At 40.4% G+C, this 24,916-nt stretch overlaps 2 protein-coding genes across 10 annotated transcripts in view; one reads left to right on the top strand and one right to left on the bottom strand.

Moving 5' to 3' along the window:
* The window catches only part of LOC5508966 (myocyte-specific enhancer factor 2A), a 26,295-nt gene extending 13,877 nt beyond the window's left edge, over positions 1–12,418 (top strand). For 4 of the 8 annotated variants that reach the window (XM_048727642.1, XM_032377793.2, XM_032377792.2 and 1 more), the window contains 7 exons: positions 492–545; positions 1,235–1,330; positions 1,977–2,181; positions 5,591–5,689; positions 8,174–8,418; positions 8,983–9,278; positions 10,135–12,418. In XM_048727642.1, the coding sequence (XP_048583599.1) occupies positions 492–545; positions 1,235–1,330; positions 1,977–2,181; positions 5,591–5,689; positions 8,174–8,418; positions 8,983–9,278; positions 10,135–10,405 (1,266 nt within the window). In that variant the 3' untranslated portion in view covers positions 10,406–12,418. The remainder of the gene's footprint in view (positions 1–491; positions 546–1,234; positions 1,331–1,976; positions 2,182–5,590; positions 5,690–8,173; positions 8,419–8,982; positions 9,279–10,134) is intronic. The other 4 variants (XM_032377795.2, XM_032377796.2, XM_032377797.2 and 1 more) reach the window with 4 other exon arrangements.
* Positions 12,187–24,916, bottom strand: LOC116616008 (degenerin del-1). 2 transcript variants are annotated; one of them, XM_048727644.1, is made up of 12 exons: positions 24,735–24,916; positions 22,767–22,791; positions 21,541–21,673; positions 20,785–20,882; positions 19,634–19,797; positions 18,411–18,506; positions 17,887–18,001; positions 16,615–16,672; positions 15,376–15,433; positions 14,493–14,560; positions 13,942–14,017; positions 12,187–13,636 (listed from the first exon to the last, which is right to left on the bottom strand). In XM_048727644.1, the coding sequence occupies exons 3-12, from the start codon at positions 21,660–21,662 to the stop codon at positions 13,472–13,474; spliced, it is 1,020 nt and encodes a 339-aa protein (XP_048583601.1). In that variant the 5' UTR covers positions 21,663–21,673; positions 22,767–22,791; positions 24,735–24,916; the 3' UTR covers positions 12,187–13,471. The 2 variants fall into 2 exon arrangements, with proteins under 2 accessions (XP_048583601.1, XP_048583600.1); XM_048727643.1 differs by lacking the exon at positions 24,735–24,916 and adding an exon at positions 23,633–24,125.

The following is a 24,916-nucleotide window of genomic DNA, read 5'->3' as shown; positions in this document are numbered from 1 at the left end:
AAATACATACTTATTATATCCTAGGTAAATGGGTTTTTGCATCACAGTCATGAAGTTCTTAAGATCAGTGTTATGGTTCTCAACCAGTACTTAATTAATAAAAAAACGTGACATTTTTTAAAAGATAAGGGATACTACGTATAATAATGACATAATGCTATATATGTAATAGAAAAAATGGGATTTCAGCTTAGCTTGATTGATTTTTCTGACATTGCAAAATCACAACTACTTTCAAAATTTCAGAATAAATACTGAGAAATATATGATGGCCAGCCAGAACAATTTGGGGAAAAAGACTGTACAATGAGCTTATTATTATAAAAACATTTTAGTTGTGAATTTGTTTTGGAAAAACTGATATGCCCATTCCTTGCCTAGACGACAGTATTTACTGTTTTTATCTTTTTGAATCTACTGTAGACATTAGCACTATACTGTATGTGGGATTTCATTTTTTATCATTTCTCTTCCTATTATTCACTCCTCAGACCATCTCCAAAAAGGAAAACAAACAGCTATCATCCCCTGAGGAAACAGACAAGGTGGGTGTCACTTAAATGATTATCTTGACTTTTGTATGTTTTTCAAGGCTGCTTGGGGTAGACTGATGCATATTCCAATCTTTTTCCAAATTCAAACGATGCAAGTCACCCAATCATTTGTGATTGTTCACTTTAGGAAAATGCAAATATTGTTTGTTTGTTTATTTATTTACCATAATAACGATTGTTATTATTTTGCTAGAGAGCTTTAAACTGACCATTCACTATTTAATTTTTTGGTACTTCAATGACAAAACAGTGGAACTCAATAGCTAAAGGCCTGGCTAAACTAAGAGGCATGTCGAGCACTCCTTAAATGTTTCTTAGTTTAGCCTCCACCAAAAGCCATGTAGCGTGCAAACAATTTTGAAAGGTGAGGCACAAACATATTTCTCAGCTATCCGAGAAACACTACTTTGTCACTACAAAATTTGGCACGTGCTACGTTTTTCAAGGTGGCTAAACTAGGACACATATGTCAAACGCTATACTGTACATGTCTCCTAGTTTAGCCAAGCCTCAAAAAAGGACTTTTAGGAAACTTGAATCAGTTTTAGTTATCCCAGCTCAATTAATATGATTTACTTTAATTGGTTACCTCTATTGTTAGCCCAATAAAATTGTGCTCTATTGTTTTTGGCATAATCATGATCTCAAAGTAAACATTATTTTTTCTTTGTTTTTGTCAGCAATTTGTCTTGACACCAAGGACAGAGGCCAAATATAACAAGATCAATGAAGAATTTGATCAGATGATGAAAAAGAACTTCATCCCCCAACAATCGGTAAGAATAAAACATTATGTAAACACATGATAAGAATAGCACTCAATTTTTGCTGCTCTTGCTGAGAGCAAAATGGGAACATGTGCAAGCATGGGCTGCCTTGTGGGTTAGCACGCTGGCCTCCCACCATTGTGACGCATGTTTAAATCCTGCCTCTGACCTAGACACATGCCTTGAGGCAAATTTGATGTTGCAAGTTATGCAAGTTTAGCTTGTATCTTGAAGCCGCACAGCACTGGCCAGAAGCAAAGGGGTTTATGTAGCATAAAAGAACCACTTGCGCCATGATAAACCCTTTGTCTGTGACCAGCCCGTGACAGTGCTTACTAACAATACACACAAAGTATAACTGGACCAGTATAACTGGAACATAATTCACCCATTTAATTTGGGCCTTAAAATTGCAATTTCACAGGGCTTTCATTAACTTTCAGGGTAGGCGGTGGAGATTGATAAGTAGGGGCTAAAAGTCATTTATAATTTTTTTATAGTTCAAATAAAACTTAAGTCGACTTTTTAAAAAAAGTAGCCTGCGCTCGATGGAAAATAGCCGGTGCTTCCACTGGCCGCCGGGGCCTAATAAAACCCCTGTTTCATTTAAATTAACTGTGGATTTCATTTTCGCTTTGATGTTTTTTTTCTATAGAATGCCGGGGGTGACTACCCTTCTCAAATGCCAGTGGCGATTCCAGTTCAACACAGCAATAGCAATGACGACAACAGTGGCTACTCTGTCAGCCGAAGCAGCAGCGTGGATACCATCGGCAGCAACTCAGGGATGCCAAACTCCAGTGGGCGCATATCAACGGGAACTCCAAATACCAGTGCTGCTGGAGCACTTGCTATATCTGGTATGTGGAATACTGTGTGATGTCTTTTTGGGGATGAGGTTGGGATGGGGTGTGTTTATTGGGTGGGAGGGGCATGTGAGCTCACTCTCGATGAATGCAGTGAACTCCAAAGGGGAAAAGAACCATGATTTCCCTATAGTGAAGGCAAATTGGTGATTTCTAAGCCCTGAATAAATTTTTGTAGCTTGGGAATGCAGTTCTTTGGAATAGTCTCCCTGTAGGTCAAGCCAGACAATTTGAAGTGGAAAAACTAGGAAGACTAGAGACAAGCTGTATAAAAAAGTAGATGGTCTGCTTAGGGGTGGTCTGTGTTTACTCCGATGAAGGGCTAGCGCTCATAACGTCATTGTAACTGTGCTGTTCACAGAGGCGTGCAGCATACTTTTTCAACCTTTTGTTGATTTACAGACACTCTTAAAGTTTTAAAGCTTGTTCTTGTCTTGGTATCAAGACTAAGGCCTAAAGAAATCTTATCATTGTTTACTGGATAAATACAAAAAGTAGGTCTTATTTTGTGAAGGATTCACATCATGTTCTGGATGTGTTTTTGTAACAGTAGATCAAATACACTCCCAATAACAAAATCTTATAACGACAAAAAAAAGATCGACACAGAACAACTCACTGACTTTTAATTTCCCTTGATTACAGAGCAAAGCTATGTGTAAGCATGCGCGCCTCTTCAGCTGCCACGCCCATCCAGCGCCCATGCACCCCTACTTATACATGGAGAGCTGCCCCAACAGTGCAACTAACCACTTACTAACTGACCGCACTAGAAACTTTTCCCGACTGTACTTCCAGCACCCATGCACCCGAACAGTACATGGAGAGCTATTGAAACAGAGCAACTATTTTCCAAGTGGACTGCGCTGTCTGTCTAGAGACTTGTCCAAATTATACAACAAACCATACAAATATCCCCATTGAACTTTAATTACTTTAATCATTAATTAATTTCATCAATTTTTTAATGTTTCCTTGGTAGCCCAAAAAGATATCGATTTTAAACTCTTATATTATTTCACATTAATGCCTCTATATAGTGAAAATACCACTTTGGATAGCCGCAATCTCAACTTTTTATGTCTCTTTTAGAATACCCTTGCTTCCTTCCCATTGTACAGTGATTTGTATGGGTTTTATGAGTGCCCCTTCATATCTATATGTCAAACCACAGCAGAGGTTAATTTGCTTGTATGGTCCTTTGCTTTATTTCATTTAAAACTTTTGTTGTTTGTTTTTTATATTTTTATTTCTTTCAGCCAGCATGTTTTGTGCACCATATCATTTTATAGTTAGCCAAAATACTTTGACTACCCGCTGTTTGAAGAGCTTTTCTAAAACCTCACTGTTCTTCCATACCTTTTTATCTAAGCACCTTTTTACCCTAGCATTTATAAGATTATGGAATTCTTTGCCCCCTCTATTGAAAAATATTGGATTATCAGAGCTCTTACGGGAATGTACAATTTTTAGTTTGAGTTTTTGACTTTGGAAAAAAAAAGAGTTTATAGCATTTTGCTTTCTGCTATTAAACAGTTTATAAGAGTAATATTTGTATTTGCAGATAGTGAAGTAAGATATATGTTTTAGTAGCTTCATAGTGAAGTATGAGTACTTATGCTGTAGACTTTATCAAGGACTGTAAAATAATAATAAGCTTTACATTGAATTGCTTATTTCTTGGTAGTGGATCAGATCTTTAGACTAAATGCCCGAGTAGCTAATTTGTTTGTCTAAATTTTGACCATCATTTTTTTTCGTTTAGTGTAAATAATGGTAGTGCATTTATATCATTGTCTTAAGAGCTGACATTAATGTTCTGTTTTATATAGCTCTTTAAGTGAATGTTACGCTTGTAAATATAAAGAGTTTACTTTTTGAAGGTTGATTCTCACTGGAACGCATTAGCAAGACAAAGCAAGTGCCTGCGTTTTCCCTTGCGTTTGCCCTTGCGTCCTAGTGAGAATCGAACTTATTGCGCTATATGCTTGTCTCTCATGTACTGTACTGTCAGTACGGGGAATGCTTTTTGCAGTGTATTATTTAAATAAAGGAATAAATTATTAAGATAAAATCACTATGTTCGTTGAGTTTTCGTAATGAAAAAGTGTAGCATTGAGTTCATTGTGTAGATGAGAAATATAGTCGTTGAGTTCATTGTATTCGTTACTCATTTAGTGCGTTTGGATTTGATTTGCGCGTAGGTTTGCACTTGAGTTTTCGGGTTTACACTTTGCACTTGCGTCTGCACTTATGTGCGCTTGCGTTTGCGCTTGTGTGTCCACTTTTGTTTACGTTCATGTTTGCTCTTTGCGTTTACGCTCATGCGTGCACTTGCATTTACGCTTATTTGTGCACTCGAATTTACGCTTATGTGTGCGCTTGCGTTTACGATTATGTATGCACTTTGCGTTTGCGCTTATTTGTGCACTTGCGTTTACGCTTATGTGTGCACTTTGCGTTTGCGCTGATGTGTGCACTTGCATTTACGCTTATTTGTGCACTCGCATTTACGCTTATGTGTGCGCTTGCGTTTGCGATGATGTATGCATTTTGCGTTTGCGCTTATGTGTGCACTTTGCGTTTGCGCTGATTTTTGCACTTGCGTTTGCACTTATGTGTTTACTTTGCGTTTGCGCTTATGTGTTTACTTTGCCTTTGCGCTTATGTTTGCACTTGCGTTTGCGCTTATTTGTGCACTTGCGTTTGCGTTCATGTTTGCCTTTGCGTTTGCGCTTATGTGTGCATTTTGTGTTTACGCTTATGTGTGCACTTGCGTTTGCGCTTATTTGTGCACTTGGTTTGCGTTCATGTTTGCCTTTGTGTTTGCGCTTATGTGTGCACTTTGTGTTTGCGCTTATGTGTGCACTTTGTGTTTACGCTTATGTTTGCACTTGCGTTTGCGCTTATGTGTTCACTTTGCGTTTTTTTGCTTATGTTTGCACTTGCGTTTGCGCTTATGTTTGCCCTTGTATTTACGCTTGCACTTGCGCTTCTATTTGCTCTTGTTACTCCGCTTCTCTTGCGCTTGAGAAATCATGGAATCACGGTGGTTCCATGGGATCTGTAGAACAGCTCTTTTAAAGACCGCATTCACTAGATCCGCTACTGAACGAAAGGGAAGTGATCGAACGATTCCCTTACTTCCATCTTCCATCTTCATCTTCACGCTCAATTTAAACGCGTGTAAGTTCTGTGTCTCCGCTCCCTCTTCCTTTTTCGGGTTTTCTTCATACGTGAAATAAAAAGCCGGCTTAAGAGCGAAATGATAATTGTCCTAAGAGTAACTTCCATTGTAGAATAGATTGAATTTCACAGTGATTCCTGTGGATTCAGCCATCCCATTTATATTATTGATGCTTTTGTGCTAATATTCATACTATTATTTTGCCACAATTCTCAGTAAATACCCCTTCTTTAGTCTGCCCTAAAGAAGTCTTATTAAAGACGGACATTTGGCAGAGCCGACAGCCAGTTTTCGGTGGACCATATTTATACCCTGGTAAAATGAACACAACTATTTAGATGTTTTGATTGATTTATGGTGATGATGCAAAAGAAAGCGATAAGCATTGAATGTCCTTGTTGTATCATAACATTGAATGTCTTGCTGATCATCAAAAATATTGAATATTCTTGTTGTAACGTGACATTAAATATTCTTGTTCTACCATCATGACCATTAAATATTCTTGTTGTACCATTATAAACATTTGATATTCTTGTTGTACCATCATAAACATTACATATTCTTGTTATACCATCATAACCATTACATATTCTTGTTGTACCATTATTAACATTTAATATTCTTGTTGTACCATCATAACCATTACATATTCTTGTTGTACCATTATAAACATTTAATATTCTTGTTGTACCATCATAACCATTACATATTCTTGTTGTACCATCATAACCATTACATATTCTTGTTGTACCATCATAACCATTACATAATCTTGTTGTACCATTATTAACATTTAATATTCTTGTTGTACCATCATAAACATTACATATTCTTGTTATACCATCATAACCATTACATATTCTTGTTGTACCATTATTAACATTTAATATTCTTGTTGTACCATCATAACCATTACATATTCTTGTTGTACCATTATAAACATTTAATATTCTTGTTGTACCATCATAACCATTACATATTCTTGTTGTACCATCATAACCATTACATATTCTTGTTGTACCATCATAACCATTACATATTCTTGTTGTACCATCATAACCATTACATATTCTTGTTGTACCATCATAACCATTACATATTCTTGTTGTACCATCATAACCATTACATATTCTTGTTGTACCATTATTAACATTTACTATTCTTGTTGTACCATCATAACCATTACATATTCTTGTTGTACCATCATAACCATTACATATTCTTGTTGTACCATCATAACCATTACATATTCTTGTTGTACCATCATAACCATTACATATTCTTGTTGTACCATTATTAACATTTACTATTCTTGTTGTACCATCATAACCATTACATATTCTTGTTGTACCATCATAACCATAACATATTCTTGTTGTACCATCATAACCATTACATAATCTTGTTGTACCATCATAACCATTACATATTCTTGTTGTACCATCATAACCATTACATATTCTTGTTGTACCATCATAACCATTACATATTCTTGTTGTACCATCATAACCATTACATATTCTTGTTGTACCATCATAACCATAACATATTCTTGTTGTACCATCATAACCATTACATATTCTTGTTGTACCATCATAACCATTACATATTCTTGTTATACCATCATAACCATTACATATTCTTGTTATACCATCATAACCATTACATATTCTTGTTGTACCATCATAACCATTACATATTCTTGTTATACCATCATAACCATTACATATTCTTGTTGTACCATCATAACCATTACATATTCTTGTTGTACCATCATAACCATTACATATTCTTGTTGTACCATCATAACCATTACATATTCTTGTTATACCATCATAACCATTACATATTCTTGTTGTACCATCATAACCATTACATATTCTTGTTGTACCATCATAACCATTACATATTCTTGTTGTACCATCATAACCATTACATATTCTTGTTATACCATCATAACCATTACATATTCTTGTTGTACCATCATAACCATTACATATTCTTGTTATACCATCATAACCATTACATATTCTTGTTATACCATCATAACCATTACATAATCTTGTTGTACCATCATAACCATTACATATTCTTGTTGTACCATCATAACCATTACATATTCTTGTTGTACCATCATAACCATTACATATTCTTGTTGTACCATCATAACCATTACATATTCTTGTTGTACCATCATAACCATTACATATTCTTGTTGTACCATCATAACCATTACATAATCTTGTTGTACCATCATAACCATTACATATTCTTGTTGTACCATCATAACCATTACATATTCTTGTTGTACCATCATAACCATTACATATTCTTGTTGTACCATCATAACCATTACATATTCTTGTTGTACCATCATAACCATTACATAATCTTGTTGTACCATCATAACCATTACATATTCTTGTTGTACCATCATAACCATTACATATTCTTGTTGTACCATCATAACCATTACATATTCTTGTTGTACCATCATAACCATTACATATTCTTGTTGTACCATCATAACCATTACATATTCTTGTTGTACCATCATAACCATTACATAATCTTGTTGTACCATCATAACCATTACATATTCTTGTTGTACCATCATAACCATTACATATTCTTGTTGTACCATCATAACCATTACATATTCTTGTTGTACCATCATAACCATTACATATTCTTGTTGTACCATCATAACCATTACATATTGTTGTTGTACCATCATAACCATTACATATTCTTGTTGTACCATCATAACCATTACATATTGTTGTTGTACCCTAGGCACATCACAACAAAGCATGCATGACTTAGTAGCAGCTGCCGAACTGAACAGTGCAAAAGCCATGGTGGCACAGCACAATCAGCGTAGTACCACCCCCGCGGGAAACGATCCAAGGAGCTTCACCACCCCCTCCCCCATGCACAGCGGCCGTAACTCAGTGTCCCCCAATCCCCAGGCGATGCCCATGACGTCACGGCCGCAGCTGAAGGTGGTGATACCGTCTGCGGGGCAAGGATTACAAATGGTGGGTGCTTTCTCTGTGCTTGATCCAGTACGGAAGCTCAAGCCAGAAAATCCGCTTTCGAATCTGAGTCAGGGTTTCTAAGTAGTGCTGATCAACCACTATGTTGTTATGTTATTTACATCTAAAGGTACAACAGTGTTTTCACAAGGAAACATTAAATTAACCATCAACGATTTTAAGTCTTTAAGATTTAAGATATTGATATTGATGTTATGACATTATTTGATACGTCATCAGTTATAGCCAAATTCGTTGTTGCGGCGAATCCAAAATTCCTTTCTTCGTTTTGTTTGGAAATAACGCATATTCAGACACAAGCTTTGGGGGCGGTTTCTCTGGTTTTGCTTGTTTGGTTTGATTGACAACGCGCTTTTCCAAGACGAAGAAAGGAATTATGGAGTCTGGGAGGTCGCACAACAACGAATTTGGCTATAATCACTTGCAATAGCTTATGGAAATTGATGTTTTTTCTTTGTGACTCGGTCTCTCCTCTAATAGCAGATTGTTGAATAAACCATGGCCAACAAAAACTCATGAATTAATATACCTGTATCATCTCCATAGACTTCGCGGTCAAGTAACCCCCAAAACAGCCAAGGGCAGAACTACACCCTCTCATACGGCCAGCAAACAGACACCCTCTCCCTCTCAACCCCTGTCATCTCCATGGCAACGCCAAGCATGCAAGGCGCTCCACCCTCCTTCCCGTCCGGGATGCCGTCTGCTATCGCTGATAACTTCCATCTAGACAGCGCGGACACGTTAAAGCAGCTCGCGCAGTTTCCGGCGGGGCTGTTACCGCAACAGGCTGCCTTGTACCAACAGCAGCTCAGTCTACAGGCCATCAACTTACTGCAGGGGTAAGGAACTTTCTTATTGGTTATCGGCTGAGTGGCAGTAGCCAATGGGAGCCTTTTATTTTTCCGCGGAAAGCCTTTAAGTTGTTGGAAAACGTATTGAATAGACCGTTTTCACGATGTTGCGCGCGCAACCAAAATGCCACAGACTGGCGGGCCACAGCGTATGAAGTGGAGTTTACAGACGATCAGGGGCGTACGCAGTCTATAGGCCTGCAGTCACTGGTCTGCAAAAAAAATTGGCGATCTTATTTGCATAACTAGGAGAAAAATCAAATGTTTACTCATTCATTTTTATGTACGTAGTTTTATATATATGATGAGGAAAAAAGCTATAATTTTCTTAATCATGGTAGTCTAGGGATGATTTCCAAACATATTGTTATGACGTTGAGGGCGAGGCGACGACTGAAGTCCTACTTCAGATCGAATATGACAGAGGATCGTGTAATATTCTCAAAAGTCTGACGCATTGACGCCAATTTCAAACCCAAAAGCGGAATCTATGACATCTTCACGGGGATGCGGAATAAGGGGCCACGCCCTCATTCAGCTTCTGAATGCTTTGACTGCAATTTGTTAAAACCCTGCGTACGCCCCTGACGATGCTATAGCGAATGCTGTCAGAGTGCTTCTTTCGCGCAGTATTTGGAGTCAAATTCTCTTTTGTCCGCATTTTGGATCAGCTGTGGCCCGCCAGTCTGGCGTTTTGGATGCGCGCGCAACATCGTGAAAACGGTCTTCTGTTGGCATGTTTCTTACCCCTCCCCTACACATTTTGGTATGTTTTTACAACCTGCTCCTTCCCCACCCCTAACCTTTTTTTTTATGTTTTTAACCCCCCCTTGTCCCCTCTAAGTAGAAACCTAGCCCTAGGAGCAAACCTCATGGGTAACCGCCTGACCGTGCCAACATCTAGCCACGGACTGCCTTTCATAAACGTCAAAACCGAGCCGTCCAACGATCCAGACCGATCTTCTCCCAACTCACGACCCTCCTCCGTCTCCCCGACGTCGCCATACGCTCGGAAAACGCCGAGCAGAGACGGACGCGAGGTCGACAAAGCCGACAGCCTGGCGAAGCGACAACGATTGGATCCCTCGTCTGCGGCGAACGGCTGGCCGCGTTAGCTTAAAGAGAGGTCACGAGCTCCCTGTGCATTTTAGGTAGGGTTCGCAAAGTGTGACCGGGCCACAACTATTCGAGCGCTTGAAGTGCATACATAGTTTATATCTTATTTTTTAGATGTTCTAGAAACGATATTGCTCTATGTATATTACTGGCCTTCGTTAAGGTTTAATTTACTGTAGCCTTGGTTAGAAAAAAAAGCTCTAGAATTTAAAGTTTTTCTAAGATCTTTTCCATAGAAGGTATATTTGTATTTTTTTTGCATTTTTTATTTCTTCCCTATCCTTCTTTTCCTTGCTTTCTATGTGAATTTCTACGGTAAAAGAAGAAAGAAAAGAAAGACTGCCGACAAACTCAATTTGCCTCACGATCCCTTAATTTATTTCTAGAAAACCTGAAATATAACTGTACCATAGCACTATTATAGATCCACCATAGCTATTTAACGTCTTATTTTTAGACTTTATCACAGAAAAAATTCTTAACTCAAAGAACCTTTCCCTACCCAGCCGACATTTGTCCGAGTTCGCTCGTTAATTGGTCGACTCGTTTTCGGACTATATTCGGCAAGTGATCGTTAGGGCACCCTCCTAGCAGTAGTGAACCGTCTGTGGTGGCAGTTTGTTTATTCTTTAGACAAAAGCAATAATTAGTTCGCTTACCTTGTTATTACCGAATTCAATTCGTTCACAAATTATTCTATTCATTATAAAAAAAAATATGACGCGTTTTTTTCTTGGCAGTTGAAATGAAAAAAATTATATTATACTAACAAGTTTCTGGTCTGTATTTTGCTGAAAAGTGTTAAACTACTTAAAACAATCCACAATTTTCCTAATCTTTGTATATACAGTGTTCGGAATTAATTATATCCACATTAGCTCTTTGTTTATTCAAAAAAGGTTTTTGCGTGATCGTCATCCTATGACGTTGCTTGTACAGATTATTCCATAGAAGATTTATTAGTTAACTATTTGTAAAATGTAATTATGGTCGTCAGTCTTTATAAAACAGTGAACACTGCATGCAAAAGATTTTAAAAGGGTTCGCTCATTATCTTGTCTGCGCATCTCGTGTGCGCAACTTTCACGTGGGCCGAGGTTTATTGTTTCCATTCCTTAAGGGAGTGTTCATCAAATACCCTGAAGGGAGTGTTCCTTATAATACCCCCTAAAAGAGGGGGGGATGGGCTCTGATTTTTTATGACTTCTACTGAAATCGTATGGCCTCGAGTGGGGCACCAAAAAAACTGTAGTGGGGCTCTGAAAGGTGTCCTATGTCCCCCCCCCCCCCCAATCAGGATATTTAATGAACACTCCCTAAGGGCCAAGAAACCATGAAGATCCATGTTCGATTCTTCATTCAATCTCTCGCTTCTCATGAAATGGCAGATTCTTGCGAAAATCATGGCCTACGGAATACTCGAGGCTTAGACCTTATCTAGGTAAAGACGAGAAAGTGCTTTTAAACTTAATTGCCAAAATCTAGCCCTGTTTTTGCATCGTACTGTGACACTCCTAGGTAGTATGTCCAACTTGCGTGACCAGATTGCGTGAACAGCTTGCGTGACTTTGCTGTTTTAGCTGTGTTTTTATTATGATAACTTTTTTTATTTTAGAATTTGTAGTACTAAAAGTCCAAGCAAAATTATTATTTAATTGGCATAGGCTTTCTTGCCAAGAAGAACGCCTCTTAAAACACATAAAAGCGCATATGATTCAGTATAATTAAAATGGCGACATAACAACAATAGTAATAATAGTGAGAGACCCCACGACACTTATAGTTTTACCATCTATATATTATATGTATAACAGCTTGTACATAGCCCATCTTCAGTGTGTCGGCATAATAGTGTTTTTATTTCCGCCTCGAAGGCTGGCCTTCGTGAGCGCAAGTATAGTTACATATGGCAGTGATATACTCTTGTCTGTCAGAGTGACCATGGTCGGTTTGTAAGAGTGTGGTTATAACTTTATTTGGATATGTGTTGCAAATAAAATAATCTCGAGACAGTTTTTGTATATCGTGAGTCTCACCCACGAATCGGGAGAAAAAAGCGTAGGGGGACCTGAGGGTGGGGTCAAATAGGCGACTTACACTTAAAAATCCCTTTATCACTTTCTTGAGTGGCAAACTAACGCCAGGTTGGTTTACCACTGATTTCTGCAGCCGTCACCTCAGATAGCGACGAAAAATTGAATCCTTCAATAGCAACTTTCTGGCTGATTTGTAAGAGCTGAATACGTCCTTTTGTTTTTATTTGATGCAAAAAAAAAGAGGGCGTCAACAAAGACGTCACGTGATTTCTTGGCTATTGACAACGCCCCCATTGCCATGACAACGCTTACTTACTGCGGCTCGTCAGGATACCAACGTCATTTGTGACAAACCAACACTGTTGTCCGATATCAACGTCACTATGGTATCAGGGACGCATGTTCAAGACGCCGTGTCTTGTCTGTGTAGCGCGGTGCTAAGTTTCAGGCTTTGAGGCATCCTCTACACACCGTGTTTTGTCTTTTCTGAGTAGCGCGGTGCTAAGTTCGGTCTTTGAGGCCACGGCAACATACCGTGTCTTTTCTGAGTAGCGCGGTGCTAAGTTCGGTCTTTGAGGCCATGGCAACATACCGTGTCTTTTCTGAGTAGCGCGGTGCTAAGTTCGGTCTTTGAGGCCACGGCAACATACCGTGTCTTTTCTGAGTAGCGCGGTGCTAGGTTCGGTCTTTGAGGCCACGGCAACATACCGTGTCTTTTCTGAGTATCGCGGTGCTAGGTTCGGTCTTTGAGGCCACGGCAACATACCGTGTCTTTTCTGAGTAGCGCGGTGCTAGATTCGGTCTTTGAGGCCACTGCAACATACTGTGTCTTTTTTGAGTAAGCGCGGTGCTAGGTTCGGTCTTTGAGGCCACGGCAACATACCGTGTCTTTTCTGAGTAGCGCGGTGCTAGGTTCGGTCTTTGAGGCCACGGCAACATACCGTGTCTTTTCTGAGTAGCGCTGTGCTAGGTTCGGTCTTTGAGGCCACGGCAACATGCTTTGTCATCTATCGTCTGTGTAGCGCGGTGCTAGGTTTCAGGCTTTGAGGCCACCGCGACACGCAGTGTCTTGTCGCGTCTCAGTAGCGCGGTGCCGAGGTCGATCAACAGCTCCCAGTACTCCATGATGGAAAGGACAGACATGCCGACAAACAGGCCGAGCTGACCGCCAACATCAGCCACCAGATTTGAAAACTGCAATTGAGAAAAATAGTGATTTGGTTTAGAAGCTTCGTAGGGTGAAGCCAACTTAGGACTGCGCGGAAACTGGGGACGAAGGGCACGTGGTGATGCGCACGAATCGTTATGTTACTGTAGACACAGGAAGCCCGCGCTGAGCGACATGCGCATATCAAATGTCATGTACCATCGCCCGGTATACCCTACCCACGTGATCATACATGACATGACAATCGGATTGTGCAGGATCGTCACGCTCTCTACCACCGCTAACACCTCGTAACCAAGTCTCTTCTTGTAACAAGGGTAGTGACGCTTACCTCGTAACTAAAAGTCTCTGTTTTTATTGTAATGCTCATGTCTTTGAAGAAGATATTAACCGCTAAAAGGTTACCTCTGCAATTACAGACAGAAAGTTATTGTAAGAGGCAGCTTATTTAGAGACGGCCGTCTTGACGATACCCCAATAGTATCCCGAGAAATCATCGAGCACTCCACGACACGCCTGTGAGCTTTAGACATACGATCGAGGAAGGTTTTTACAGTAAAATTGTTTTAGCAGATACAACAAAATTGAGCACCCCCCTAAATATAAAAAAGAATAATAGTAAGTATAAAAGCTTATCCCCTCTGCCTTAGCGAAAACCTATCCCCTCTGCCTTAGCGAAAACATCCAGTCCATATTCAACTACCTCCTACGCTCATAACCCGAAGCATCCCGAGTTTTCGCCGAAAATGACCAGACAAAAAAACACCCCAGTCAAGATGTTTTAACCGACTTATACACCAAACACATGACACCCACATAATGACTGAATGCAGGCAAAAAGGGTTAAATCTGAATCGCGAGGACGCTGTCGGCGTCTGTTACCTCGAGTCTGGAAAAGATGCGAATGAGCGGCTGGTGTTTCGAGAGTCATACGCTTCCTTCAAAAATGTCTACAAAAATAGGACAAAATATTAGTAGAAAAGACAAAGACTTTATCCGAAAGTATTATTACCCGTGTAAAAAGCGCTTGGGTTCGCCAATGTTTACAGCATATAAACAACCAACCCTGTGTCACTTTATATCGTGTTGACACTGCTCGCACGCTACGCTCCCTTGTGTTAGATATTCATTACAAGTTCATAGTTTGTTAATTAGTACTTTGATTCGCGACATAAAAACAACAGTGCTATAGATTTCCAAAACTTTGCTTTTATTTACGCTCATATTGGCTTATTCATTTGGTACCCATGAAGCACTGCGAGTTACAGCTCATGGTTCCGAGCGCAACCTAGCGATGGCGATGGTGGGGATGGTAATGGTGATGGTGAAGGTGAAGGTGAAGGTGAAGGTGATGGTGATGGTGATGGTGATGGTGATGGTGATGGTGATGGTGATGGTGGTGATGATGGTGTTGGCGATGATGGTGTTGGCGATGGTGGTGATGGTGATGGTGTGGCGACGGCGATGATGGTGTTGGCGATGGTGGTGTTGGCGATGATGGTGCTGGCGATGATGGTGTTGGCGATGATGGTGTTGGCGATGGTGGTGATGTTGGCGATGGTGGTGATGATGGTGGCGATGGCGATGGCGATGGCGATGGCGATGATGGTGTTGGTGGTGATGGTGACGGTAATGGCGATGGTGATGGTGGTGGTGGTGATGGTGGTGGTGATGGTGATGGTGATGATGGGGGTGTTGGTGTTGGTGATGGTGATGGTGATGATGATGATGATGATGATGACATCACAGCACCAGCGATGCTCACCCAATAAGGCTCACTTGGCCAAACACTGGTGGAAGCAGAAAATTCAAATTTCATTTCCCTGAAAAATGAATGAAAAGAATAAGATATAGAAATGTTCAGATACCTCTTATTTGTATGGATTAGCAATATTCGAGAAAAGCTCGAAGCAACTAGCACGTCATTTCGGAAGTGACTAGTCAATGCTCGTCAATCATTCTGTACTATTCGGCGGGACATAGCGAAGCGTGTGTGATCATGATGCGTCATGTGATTTGTGACGTCACCAATGACGTCACTAGAAGCAAAAAATATGCTGACGTCATCAAAATCAAAATATTTATATTTCACGAAGAAAACATGGCAACCAAACTCGGTAGGTGTCATGTAGGTGTCAAGGGGGATGCAACAATATGATCACGTGTTGTGTGACGTCATCGATGACGTCACTTGGCTTAACGTGACTTAAGCAAAAACGTGATTAAAAGCAAAAACATTTATATCTCTTGAAAGAAACATTGTTTCACAACCAAACTTGGCATGTGTCATATTTGAGAAGGGGGGTAAAAAAATGGATTTGTGACGTCATCGATGACGTCACTTAAAGCAAAAATATTCCGATTTCATTAAGAACAAAAATATTTATATCTCATGAACGAAACATCATATAAGAAAACCAAGCTTGTTATGTGTCATGAAGGTGTCAGGGGGGTGCACCAATATAGTCACATGATTGTGACGTCATCAATAACGTTACTAGAAGCAAAATATCCTGACGTCATCAGAATAAAAAAATATTTAATTTTATTAAAAAAAACATCGTATGACAACCAAACTTGGTAGGTGTCATGAATGTTTCAAGTGAGGTGCAATGAGATGGTCACGTGACGTCATCGATGACGTCACTAAAAGTAAAACCCAGATGCCGAGACATCGAATGACAACTAAACTAGTTATGTGTCATGTAGATGTCAAGGGTGGAGGCAAGGGAGCATAACAATTTGGTCGCGTTATCTTTAAAATAGTTGACGTCGTCAAAAACAGAAATATAATAATATTTCATATTTCTTAACTTATTAGGCGAAAATAAGCAAAGATTTCGTCATTTGGAGATTTTAGGGAATGCTAAAGCTATATATTATTGTTGTCGGTAGTGACTCGGTATCGTTTTTCAGTCTCTATCGGGTTCTACTCGGGAGTAATTCGGTACACTATCGGGTTCTACTCAGGAGTAATTCGGTACACCACCGGCAGCTTACCAACCTGCAAGCGGGTGGACAGCTGCATGAGTTGAAGTCAACAACTTCCTCGATGCATTTTCCTGCGACGAGAATAACAGGCATGACATTAGGCGACTGACCAAACTAGGGGGAGGGGTGGTTACGGACTCTTTTCGATCTGAGCTACAACAGCGGGAGGACAATTGATAAGGATGATCCTTTCCTCACAACTCCTCGCTTCTTCTATCTCCCTTTACACATAAACTCGCACTCATTAGTGTGGAGCAGTAATATATAGATTTAGGCACTGCCTAAAAGCGGAGCCAGCATCTAACGCCTTTTTGTGTTGACTAATAGGGGTAGTTTTAGGGGGATCTAGGGTCTATTAGAATGTTTTTTTAATAAAATTAAAAATCTGTCCATTTTTATATGAATTGTATTGGCCCCTCCAAATGGATCAAGCAAGCAAGCACTCAATAACATTCAATAATATTAAATATGCAGTATGAAAGTTAACAAATACTAAGCCTTGGTGTGAAAAAGGCTGTCAAAGTTCAAGGTGTCTTAGTCAACGAGAATGTTTTTCAAGAGTCTAATAGTCAATTCTTATTTCCCTTCATAGAAGTTCCACTATGTATATATTTTCTTAGCTTTGACCTTGTGAAGAATATATCAAGGATGTAACAGCACTCCAAAGATTTAGATGCCATACTGTAGTTTTCAAGTACCGCAACTGATTATTCTAAAAAATGTTATTAAACTCCACAAATATACCTCCTGTTCATGCATTACATATTGGTGCGCCCACCCATTGGCTAGTTGTTGTTAGAAACCCTGGATCCACCCATACTGGCTACTCAAAAATGAATGCAATGGAGGCAAATCCTAAATTACTGCAAGTGCTTTTAATTAAAATTCCAATTTCTAATTTCAAATGAAACCATGTTCATTGACCTATGTTGGGGGTACAGAGGAATAAATATACAAATAAACAAATAATCACCAAGCCACATGTGTGGAACATTATTAATCCATGTATCGCGTTCTACTGCGATTCTGAATATTCTGCGAACTCGCTCGTCAATAGTTACCATTTTCTGGCCTCCGACATTCAAGCTAACGGAATACATTTGGTGCGTTTTGATTGGTCTGTGCCTTGATTGAAAGCCAGTTTCGGTTAACGGGAGCCAGGAGGCGATGTAGCTGTTGGTCGTCGGAGAGAGCTCGCAGGATATTGAAAGCGGCAGTACTTGTGCTATGTAAGTACGGTAAACTTGTGCTTTGTGTTATTTGAATTTAGATAATGATATCTTACTAAGAGTTTTGTTGAAAGGGTCGCAGGTCTGGGCTGTGAGGCCAACTTGCATTCGAGACTCAACGCAACCGCACTTTTCCAGCGACTTCGCTATCAAGCAGCCGCGATAACAAGCCTACGAAAACCATCAACGATCATACCAATCAATCATACCAGGGACGCCCCTGGGGGCCAAATCCCTCTCTTCCAGCAGCAAAAAATACAGTAAATGAATGAGACATTACTAAAAATACAAGAGGAAATGTCTTCTTATGTGGTCGTTATTGGGCCCGCTTTTGTTATAAATCATGGTTACGTCCCTGCATACAAAGCTGATAACAACCCGATTTACAAATATAATATATATAAACATAATACCCCGATAAACTGAGGTGGATAAACTAAGCGCTACCCGACGTGTATTCGAGCGCTTTCCGTCATACAGACGAATGTCAAAACGTTGTCAACTGTCAACGGGCTTTGCGACTTGCATCCTTGCCCCTGGAGAATGAGAGTGGTTGTCTCTAGCGTGCGATGCATCTTACCTCGGCGCTGTAAATCTTATTCTTGTAGATGGTTGGAGTATCTATTGACTTGCAGCCGGTTTTGCTATAAGGCGAGTCCAAGCGGTACATGGATCCCTATAGAAACATCCCTATAACGCCACTTAAGAAATATCCCCTCCCCACCCACACACTTGTATAGAAGACAGGTAGACGATATTGTCTTTGGGAGCTATACTTGCCTAGACTCCCCCACTACTCCTCCTATACAACCTATACTTGCCAAGACTCCCCCACTACTCCTTCTATACCACCTATACTTGCCACGACTCCCCCACTACTCCTTCTATACCACCTATACTTGCCAAGACTCCTCCACTACTCCTCCTATACCACCTATACTTGCCTAGACTCCCCCACTACTCCTCCTATACCACCTATACTTGCCAAGACTCCCCCACTACTCCTTCTATACCACCTATACTTGCCAAGACTCCTCCACTACTCCTCCTATACCACCTATACTTGCCTAGACTCCCCCACTACTCCTCCTATACCACCTATACTTGCCAAGACTCTCCCACTACTCCTCCTATACCACCTATACTTGCTAAGACTCCCCAACTACTCCTCCTATACCACCTATACTTGCCAAGACTCCCCCACTACTCCTCCTATACCACCTATACTTGCAAAGACTCCCCCACTACTCCTCCTATACCACCTATACTTGCCAAGACTCTCCCACTACTCATCCTATACCACCTATATTTGCCTAGACTCCCCACCACACCTCCTTTACCACATATACTTGCTAAGACTCCCCCACTACTACTCCTATACCATCTATACTTGCCAGCCCTCCCCCACTACTCCTCCTATACCACCTATACTTGCCAAGACTCCCCCACTACTCATCCTATACCACCTATATTTGCATAGACTCCCCACCACACCTCCTTTACCACATATACTTGCTAAGACTCCCCCACTACTACTCCTATACCATCTATACTTGCCAACCCTCCCCCACTACTCCTCCTATACCACCTATACTTGCCAAGACTCCCCCAATACTCCTCCTATACCACCTATACTTGCCAAGACTCCCCCACTACTCATCCTATACCACCTATACTTGCCAACCCTCCCCAACTACTCCTTCTATACCACCTATACTTGCCAAGACTCTCCCACTACTCCTCCTATACCACCTATACTTGCCAAGACTCCCCCACTACTCCTCCTATACCACCTATACTTGCCAAGACTAATCCAATGGACGTAGCTTGTCCCGGTGACACCGTGATACCGCGTACAGCAGGTACCTCTATATCATCAGGATGGTGCACATCGACGATCGCTCCTATCGAGGGTGACACTGCGCCCATGTAGTCCCATTGCTCGGTGTTAAGCAAGAGGGAAAGGCCTGTGATAACACACAACTACCGATAAGTACCTGACACCGAGCACTACCTGACACACACTCGGTAACTACCTGACACACTCGAGCACTACCCGACACCCACTCGAGCACTACTGGACACACACCCGAGCACTTACCGAAACACATTTGGGAACTACATGAAACACTCGAGCACTACCCGACACCAACTCGAGCACTACTCGACACACACTCGAGCCCTAGCCGAAACCCACTCGCGCACTACCTGACACACATCAGTTACCACTTCATGCCCGTACCCAGGATTTTTCTTGTGGGTTGCGAAATCCGAAAAAAGTGGGCCTAATTTTTCCGGAGTGGGGGCGGGGGGTGAGTTCTCTGATAAAAATCTGACCACCGGCAGCACATTTTTCTTTTAGCGCGCGGACAAATACAACTTGAGCGTCGTCTTTGACACTCCGCCTAAGCTCGCTATTTCCTGAGAATCACCCGCTTTTAACTGAGTATCACCCGACCCACGGCGAGCTTTTCATGCACCATTGTGTCCCACTGTTAAATAATGTAAAATAACAGGGAAAGAACTAAAATATATAATAACTACCGAGCTACACGACACAAGTCGAGCATTAACCGACATATCCTCGATAGCACTGCCCGAAAATTAACCGAGCACTACCGACACACAACCGAGTACTATCTGTCCCAACTATGTCCCACTGCTTGTTGTTAAACAACAAGAAAAGAGCTGAGATAACACATAATTACCGATAACTACCCGAAACAAGCATAGTATCGCTCAAAATAGACGAGCACTGCCCGACACACAACCGAGCGCTATCCGACAGTGCTTGAACCGGAGACCTGAAAATTAAAATAATGCTATAGTTGACTCTGCAAAACAAGATAAGTAGTATAAGATCTCATCAGAGCAGGATCAATGTAACTATAAGGATTTACGGACTGCCCTAAAAGATGAGCCCTTTTGAGCCCTCAAGTCGATTCGTCACTTACCCTCCGTGTCACCCGCCTCAGTCACAGCCAAATCGTGTAACTTGCCGGAGTTAAACGTGAAGCAATTGCCATATTCTGGTGTAAAGATTTGCTCAAACCTGCCCAAAAAAATGCTACATTAAAAAACAGCTATAACAGGTCGTCCTTGGGCGTTCGTAGGTTATTTTAAATAATCTGCTATTATATGGTTATTCAGGGGCGGCGGAAGGGGGGGGGGGGGGGGTGGGACCCTTGCCCCCTCACTTCAAAACGATGTTTTTTTTTATTTTTACATTAATGCGCGGTAACGTGCAATTTTGTATCAAGCGTTACGTGTATAAAGTTATTGATTGTTAAAAGACGAGATTATATATATTTTTAAACTGTTTGTATTTATTTTTCAAACCTAGTTACCCCCCAAATGTCATCCTTGCAAAGTACCAAGAGTGAAAAAAGGATGCATTTCCGTCGGTTGATTTTAGGAAACATATGGGATATTTTTTATTAAATTTGGTAAATAAAGTATTTACCAGTATTTATTATTAAACTTTGTTTGCAGATGGTGATTTCGAGATTTAGATCATATGACTTCCAATATTTAATGAAAACAATAACAAATGTGTGGCTTAACTGGCTTTAAGGTAGGTACGCCGTCCTGTCAATTTCCATGGATTTGGACTTTTCATTTCTCGCTTCTTGCTTGGGTATTCTATTTAATTTGCGGTCTTCGCTAAGTGTGGGCGCAAGGCCGGGCTCATGTTATAGAGGCACACTTACGATGTGTTACACGGCTGCCCAAGCCAATAACAGCCAAAGATGAAGTCTTTCTCTTGATGGCCGAGCTCTGTTCTGGTGGTTGCATTCATACCCATGACCATCGACATCAATTTGTTTCTCATCTCCACTTGACCTATTGCCAATAAAGATTACCTATCAAATGTACTCTCCTTATTGACTTGAGATGGTTATATGTGTGTTATCTGGTTATGTCACCCGGCAAGTAACGCAAAGCAATGAAACATGATATTTCATAATGACAAGCTGCCAACTTGTTGGGAAATCCTAAACGGTCGCAAGGAAGTGTTAAGGCAAAAAGTTTCTTATTCTAGCTGAGGTGACCTCTTAAAGTTACTTGAGAGTTTGGAAATGAGCATGGTACTGAGAATGGTACCATGGGACCAGCGTCCTTAGTAGTGGTTCTATTTGTGATATAATGTAAGTACTGTCACTGAGAATGTTAGCGCAGGGCCAGCGTTGTCAGTGGTTCTATGTGTGTTAGTCTTCAAGTACTGTCACTGAGAATGGTACCACAGGGCAAGTGTCCTCAGTGGTTCTATGTGTGTTAGTCTGTAAGTACTGCCACTGTGAATGGTACCACAGGGCCAGTGTCCTCTGTGGTTCTATGTGTGTTAGTCTGTTAGTACTGTCACTGAGAATGTTACCACAGAGCCAGTGTCCTCAGTGGTTCTATGTGTGTTGGTCTTTGAGTAGTCACTGAGAATGGTACCACAGGGCCAGCGTCCTCAGTGGTTCTATGTGTGTTGGTCTTTGAGTAGTCACTGAGAATGGTACCACAGGGCCAGTGTCCTCAGTGGTTCTATGTGTGTTGGACTGTAAGTACTGGCACTGAGAATGTTACCACAGAGCCAGTGTCCTCAGTGGTTCTATGTGTTAGTCTGTAAGTCATGTCACTGAGAATGGTACAACAGGGCTAGTGCCCTCAGTGGTTCTATGTGTGTTAGTCTGATAGTACTGCCACTGAGAATGGTACCACATGGCCAGCGTCCTCAATGGTTCTATGTGTGTTGGTCTTTGAGTAGTCACTGAGAATGGTACCACTGGGCATTGTTTAGTGAGAGACTTTATTGAACCAACGAAAAACCTTTAGATCTACCAATGCCTACCTATGTAGTATAAGCAGAAATGAGTGTAAAATTATATACAAATCAAATCTGTGGTACGTTTCGTCTATAGATGCTGTTTGATCAACGTGATGCACTTACCGATTGCATTTGGCCCGCTGGGTTTCTAAAATAAAGCATATTTTTATTAACAAGTGCGCTTTTTACTTTTTAAAAAGTCAGGAATATTTACAAACAAGTATTGAGAATTTTTCATGATTCCTCCAAGTTGTCTGCTGTAAATTTGTAATTCAGTCACTATTTTGAAGGGCTAGTAAATGGCATTAACGAATATAAGCATTTTGACTTCTTGCTATCTGCGAGAATTTCGGAATGGCGAGCAAAAAAAAAAAATTTACTTGGCATTTTAGCGATACAGGGCAGAAAAATGCACTTAAAAATCCTGGAAAATCTTAGGTTTCAAAGTATAGGTGGTGAAGTAATGCCCCGCTTACTTTTATTTATCTTTAAATATTGCTTAGAGTTGTGTGTCGTATCGAGTGACAGTTCCGAAAACTAGTAGACACTCTAAAAGCAAAAGTTACCCCCCCCCCCCCCTTAAAAATAAAAATTAAGAAACGCAACACATATAAACAGAAAAAAGCATTCGAGTGTTAGTCTTTTTATTATGCTAGTTTTGTGAGCCATCGTATAATATGTTGGTCAGCACTCTCGAGAAACAGCTCAACTTTGTGAATCACCACGGCTCACATATTCTACATTAGCTTGCATATTGACGGTAGATTTTGCTCGGTGGCTATCATAAAAGAAAACCGTATTAGTGTAGCCAAGGTAACAAAATTACAGAATAAATAAAAAACAACATTAACGAAAAACATCAAATCGCCAAAAGGTGCAGATTAGGAGATATGTGAGTTATAAGGTTAAATTTTTAGCAAAAAAAAATAAATAATAATAACATGCATATATCTCTGAGGAAAATATACTTTTATCAATTATCAACTCACCAATAATTCCGTCAAGTTGTGTTCAATTATCTTGCTTTTTCTCACCGGGTTAAGGTTACAAACTGTTACTCCAGGGAAAGGTATTTCTTTTTTTCTCTCTGCATGCGACATCACGGTTATTTGGTGCTCTTTGTATTGCCCACATAGCTCCTTGATTTGGTATATTACATATCCAAAGCAAACGCACAGAAGAACAAGCCAAACTGTTTTGCGAATCGGATGTTTTGATCCGACAAGTTTTCCAATTCCATGCGCAGTTGTTGTTTCGCCAAAGTCCTTCAAAACTTCTTTTGGAGATCTCGGCATTACGCCGTATATTCACGAAAGCAACTAAATTTTGAATAAAAATGTCGTTTTGGATATTTCCTTAAAAAGGGTCTCTACAGTAAAACTGTTTCAAGTAGTGTTTATGGTGCACCGGCCTTTGTGTACCAACGGAAAGCTGTTAGCATATAAAAAAGGTGGCCACAAAAATCAGGGCATGCCGCGCTTGTTTCAGTGAAATCAATTTAAGCACCAGCCGGTGTCCTTAATAATTGGCAAGTTTGTACTTTTATTTCGTTTTTAATTAGAACCAGCTTTAGGATGTATCTATTAATAATTCTGTTTCTCAATCCGTTTACAATTGTAAGAATGTTTTTTTCTTTTAAATTGCCTGCAGAAACAAATTTGAATCAATGCATGGCATCAACAAAAAAAGTCTTCTTTTTCATAAAACGTTAACACATTTTACACATTCCAAAATTCCAGAGATTAACGATTGTCAGTTTAACGCCGTATTGTCACCAGTTTACTTCCGGAGGTCCGACGGGAACCTCAACCGTTAAAAGACAAAGGGATCTATTAAAATCCGAGATATTAAACAAGCCATCCGCTGTAAATTATCAATCACATCCTCAAAGAAACATCCAATAAACACACTGCTTTCAATATTTAAAAATAGTTTTCGCGTTTTCCGTTCAAAATCATCGGAGATTGTTACCTAATCGACCGGAAGCAAACTGGTGACAATGCGGTTTTAAAGGGAAAACAAACAAAGAAACGCAATCAACTAAGGACTAAGCGAACAGGGGTGACCCTTCCCTTGTTCCTTTGCGCTTACCCGTATATTTTTTACTTGTTTTTACTGACTTGAGACGCCTGGTACAAGGCAGAGTTTGATGAGTTTCGTGTGGCAGTTTACCCATTCACAACTCGTTTCTAATAGAAACAAACCCTTTTTTTGGGCTTGCCTCTGCGTTTGCGTCAAAGCAGGCTTAAATACGGCGGAACTAATTATATCTC

The sequence above is a fragment of the Nematostella vectensis genome, chromosome 5 (assembly GCF_932526225.1).
Source record: "Nematostella vectensis chromosome 5, jaNemVect1.1, whole genome shotgun sequence".
In the NCBI taxonomy this organism is placed as follows: domain Eukaryota; kingdom Metazoa; phylum Cnidaria; class Anthozoa; order Actiniaria; family Edwardsiidae; genus Nematostella; species Nematostella vectensis.
The sequence above is the reverse complement of the archived record's forward strand: the minus strand, read 5'-3'. Positions and strand labels throughout refer to the sequence as shown.

Coding starts and splice junctions, on each gene's coding strand:
- LOC116616008 (XM_048727643.1), bottom strand. CDS start 23,938: ATGCCGAGATCTCCAAAAGAAGTTTTGAAGGACTTTGGCGAAACAACA. Junction 14,561..15,375: donor GGCCAAGTGAGCCTTATTGG/GTGAGCATCGCT, acceptor CTATTTTTGTAG/ACATTTTTGAAGGAAGCGTA. Junction 14,018..14,492: donor GCATCTTTTCCAGACTCGAG/GTAACAGACGCC, acceptor CTGTAATTGCAG/AGGTAACCTTTTAGCGGTTA.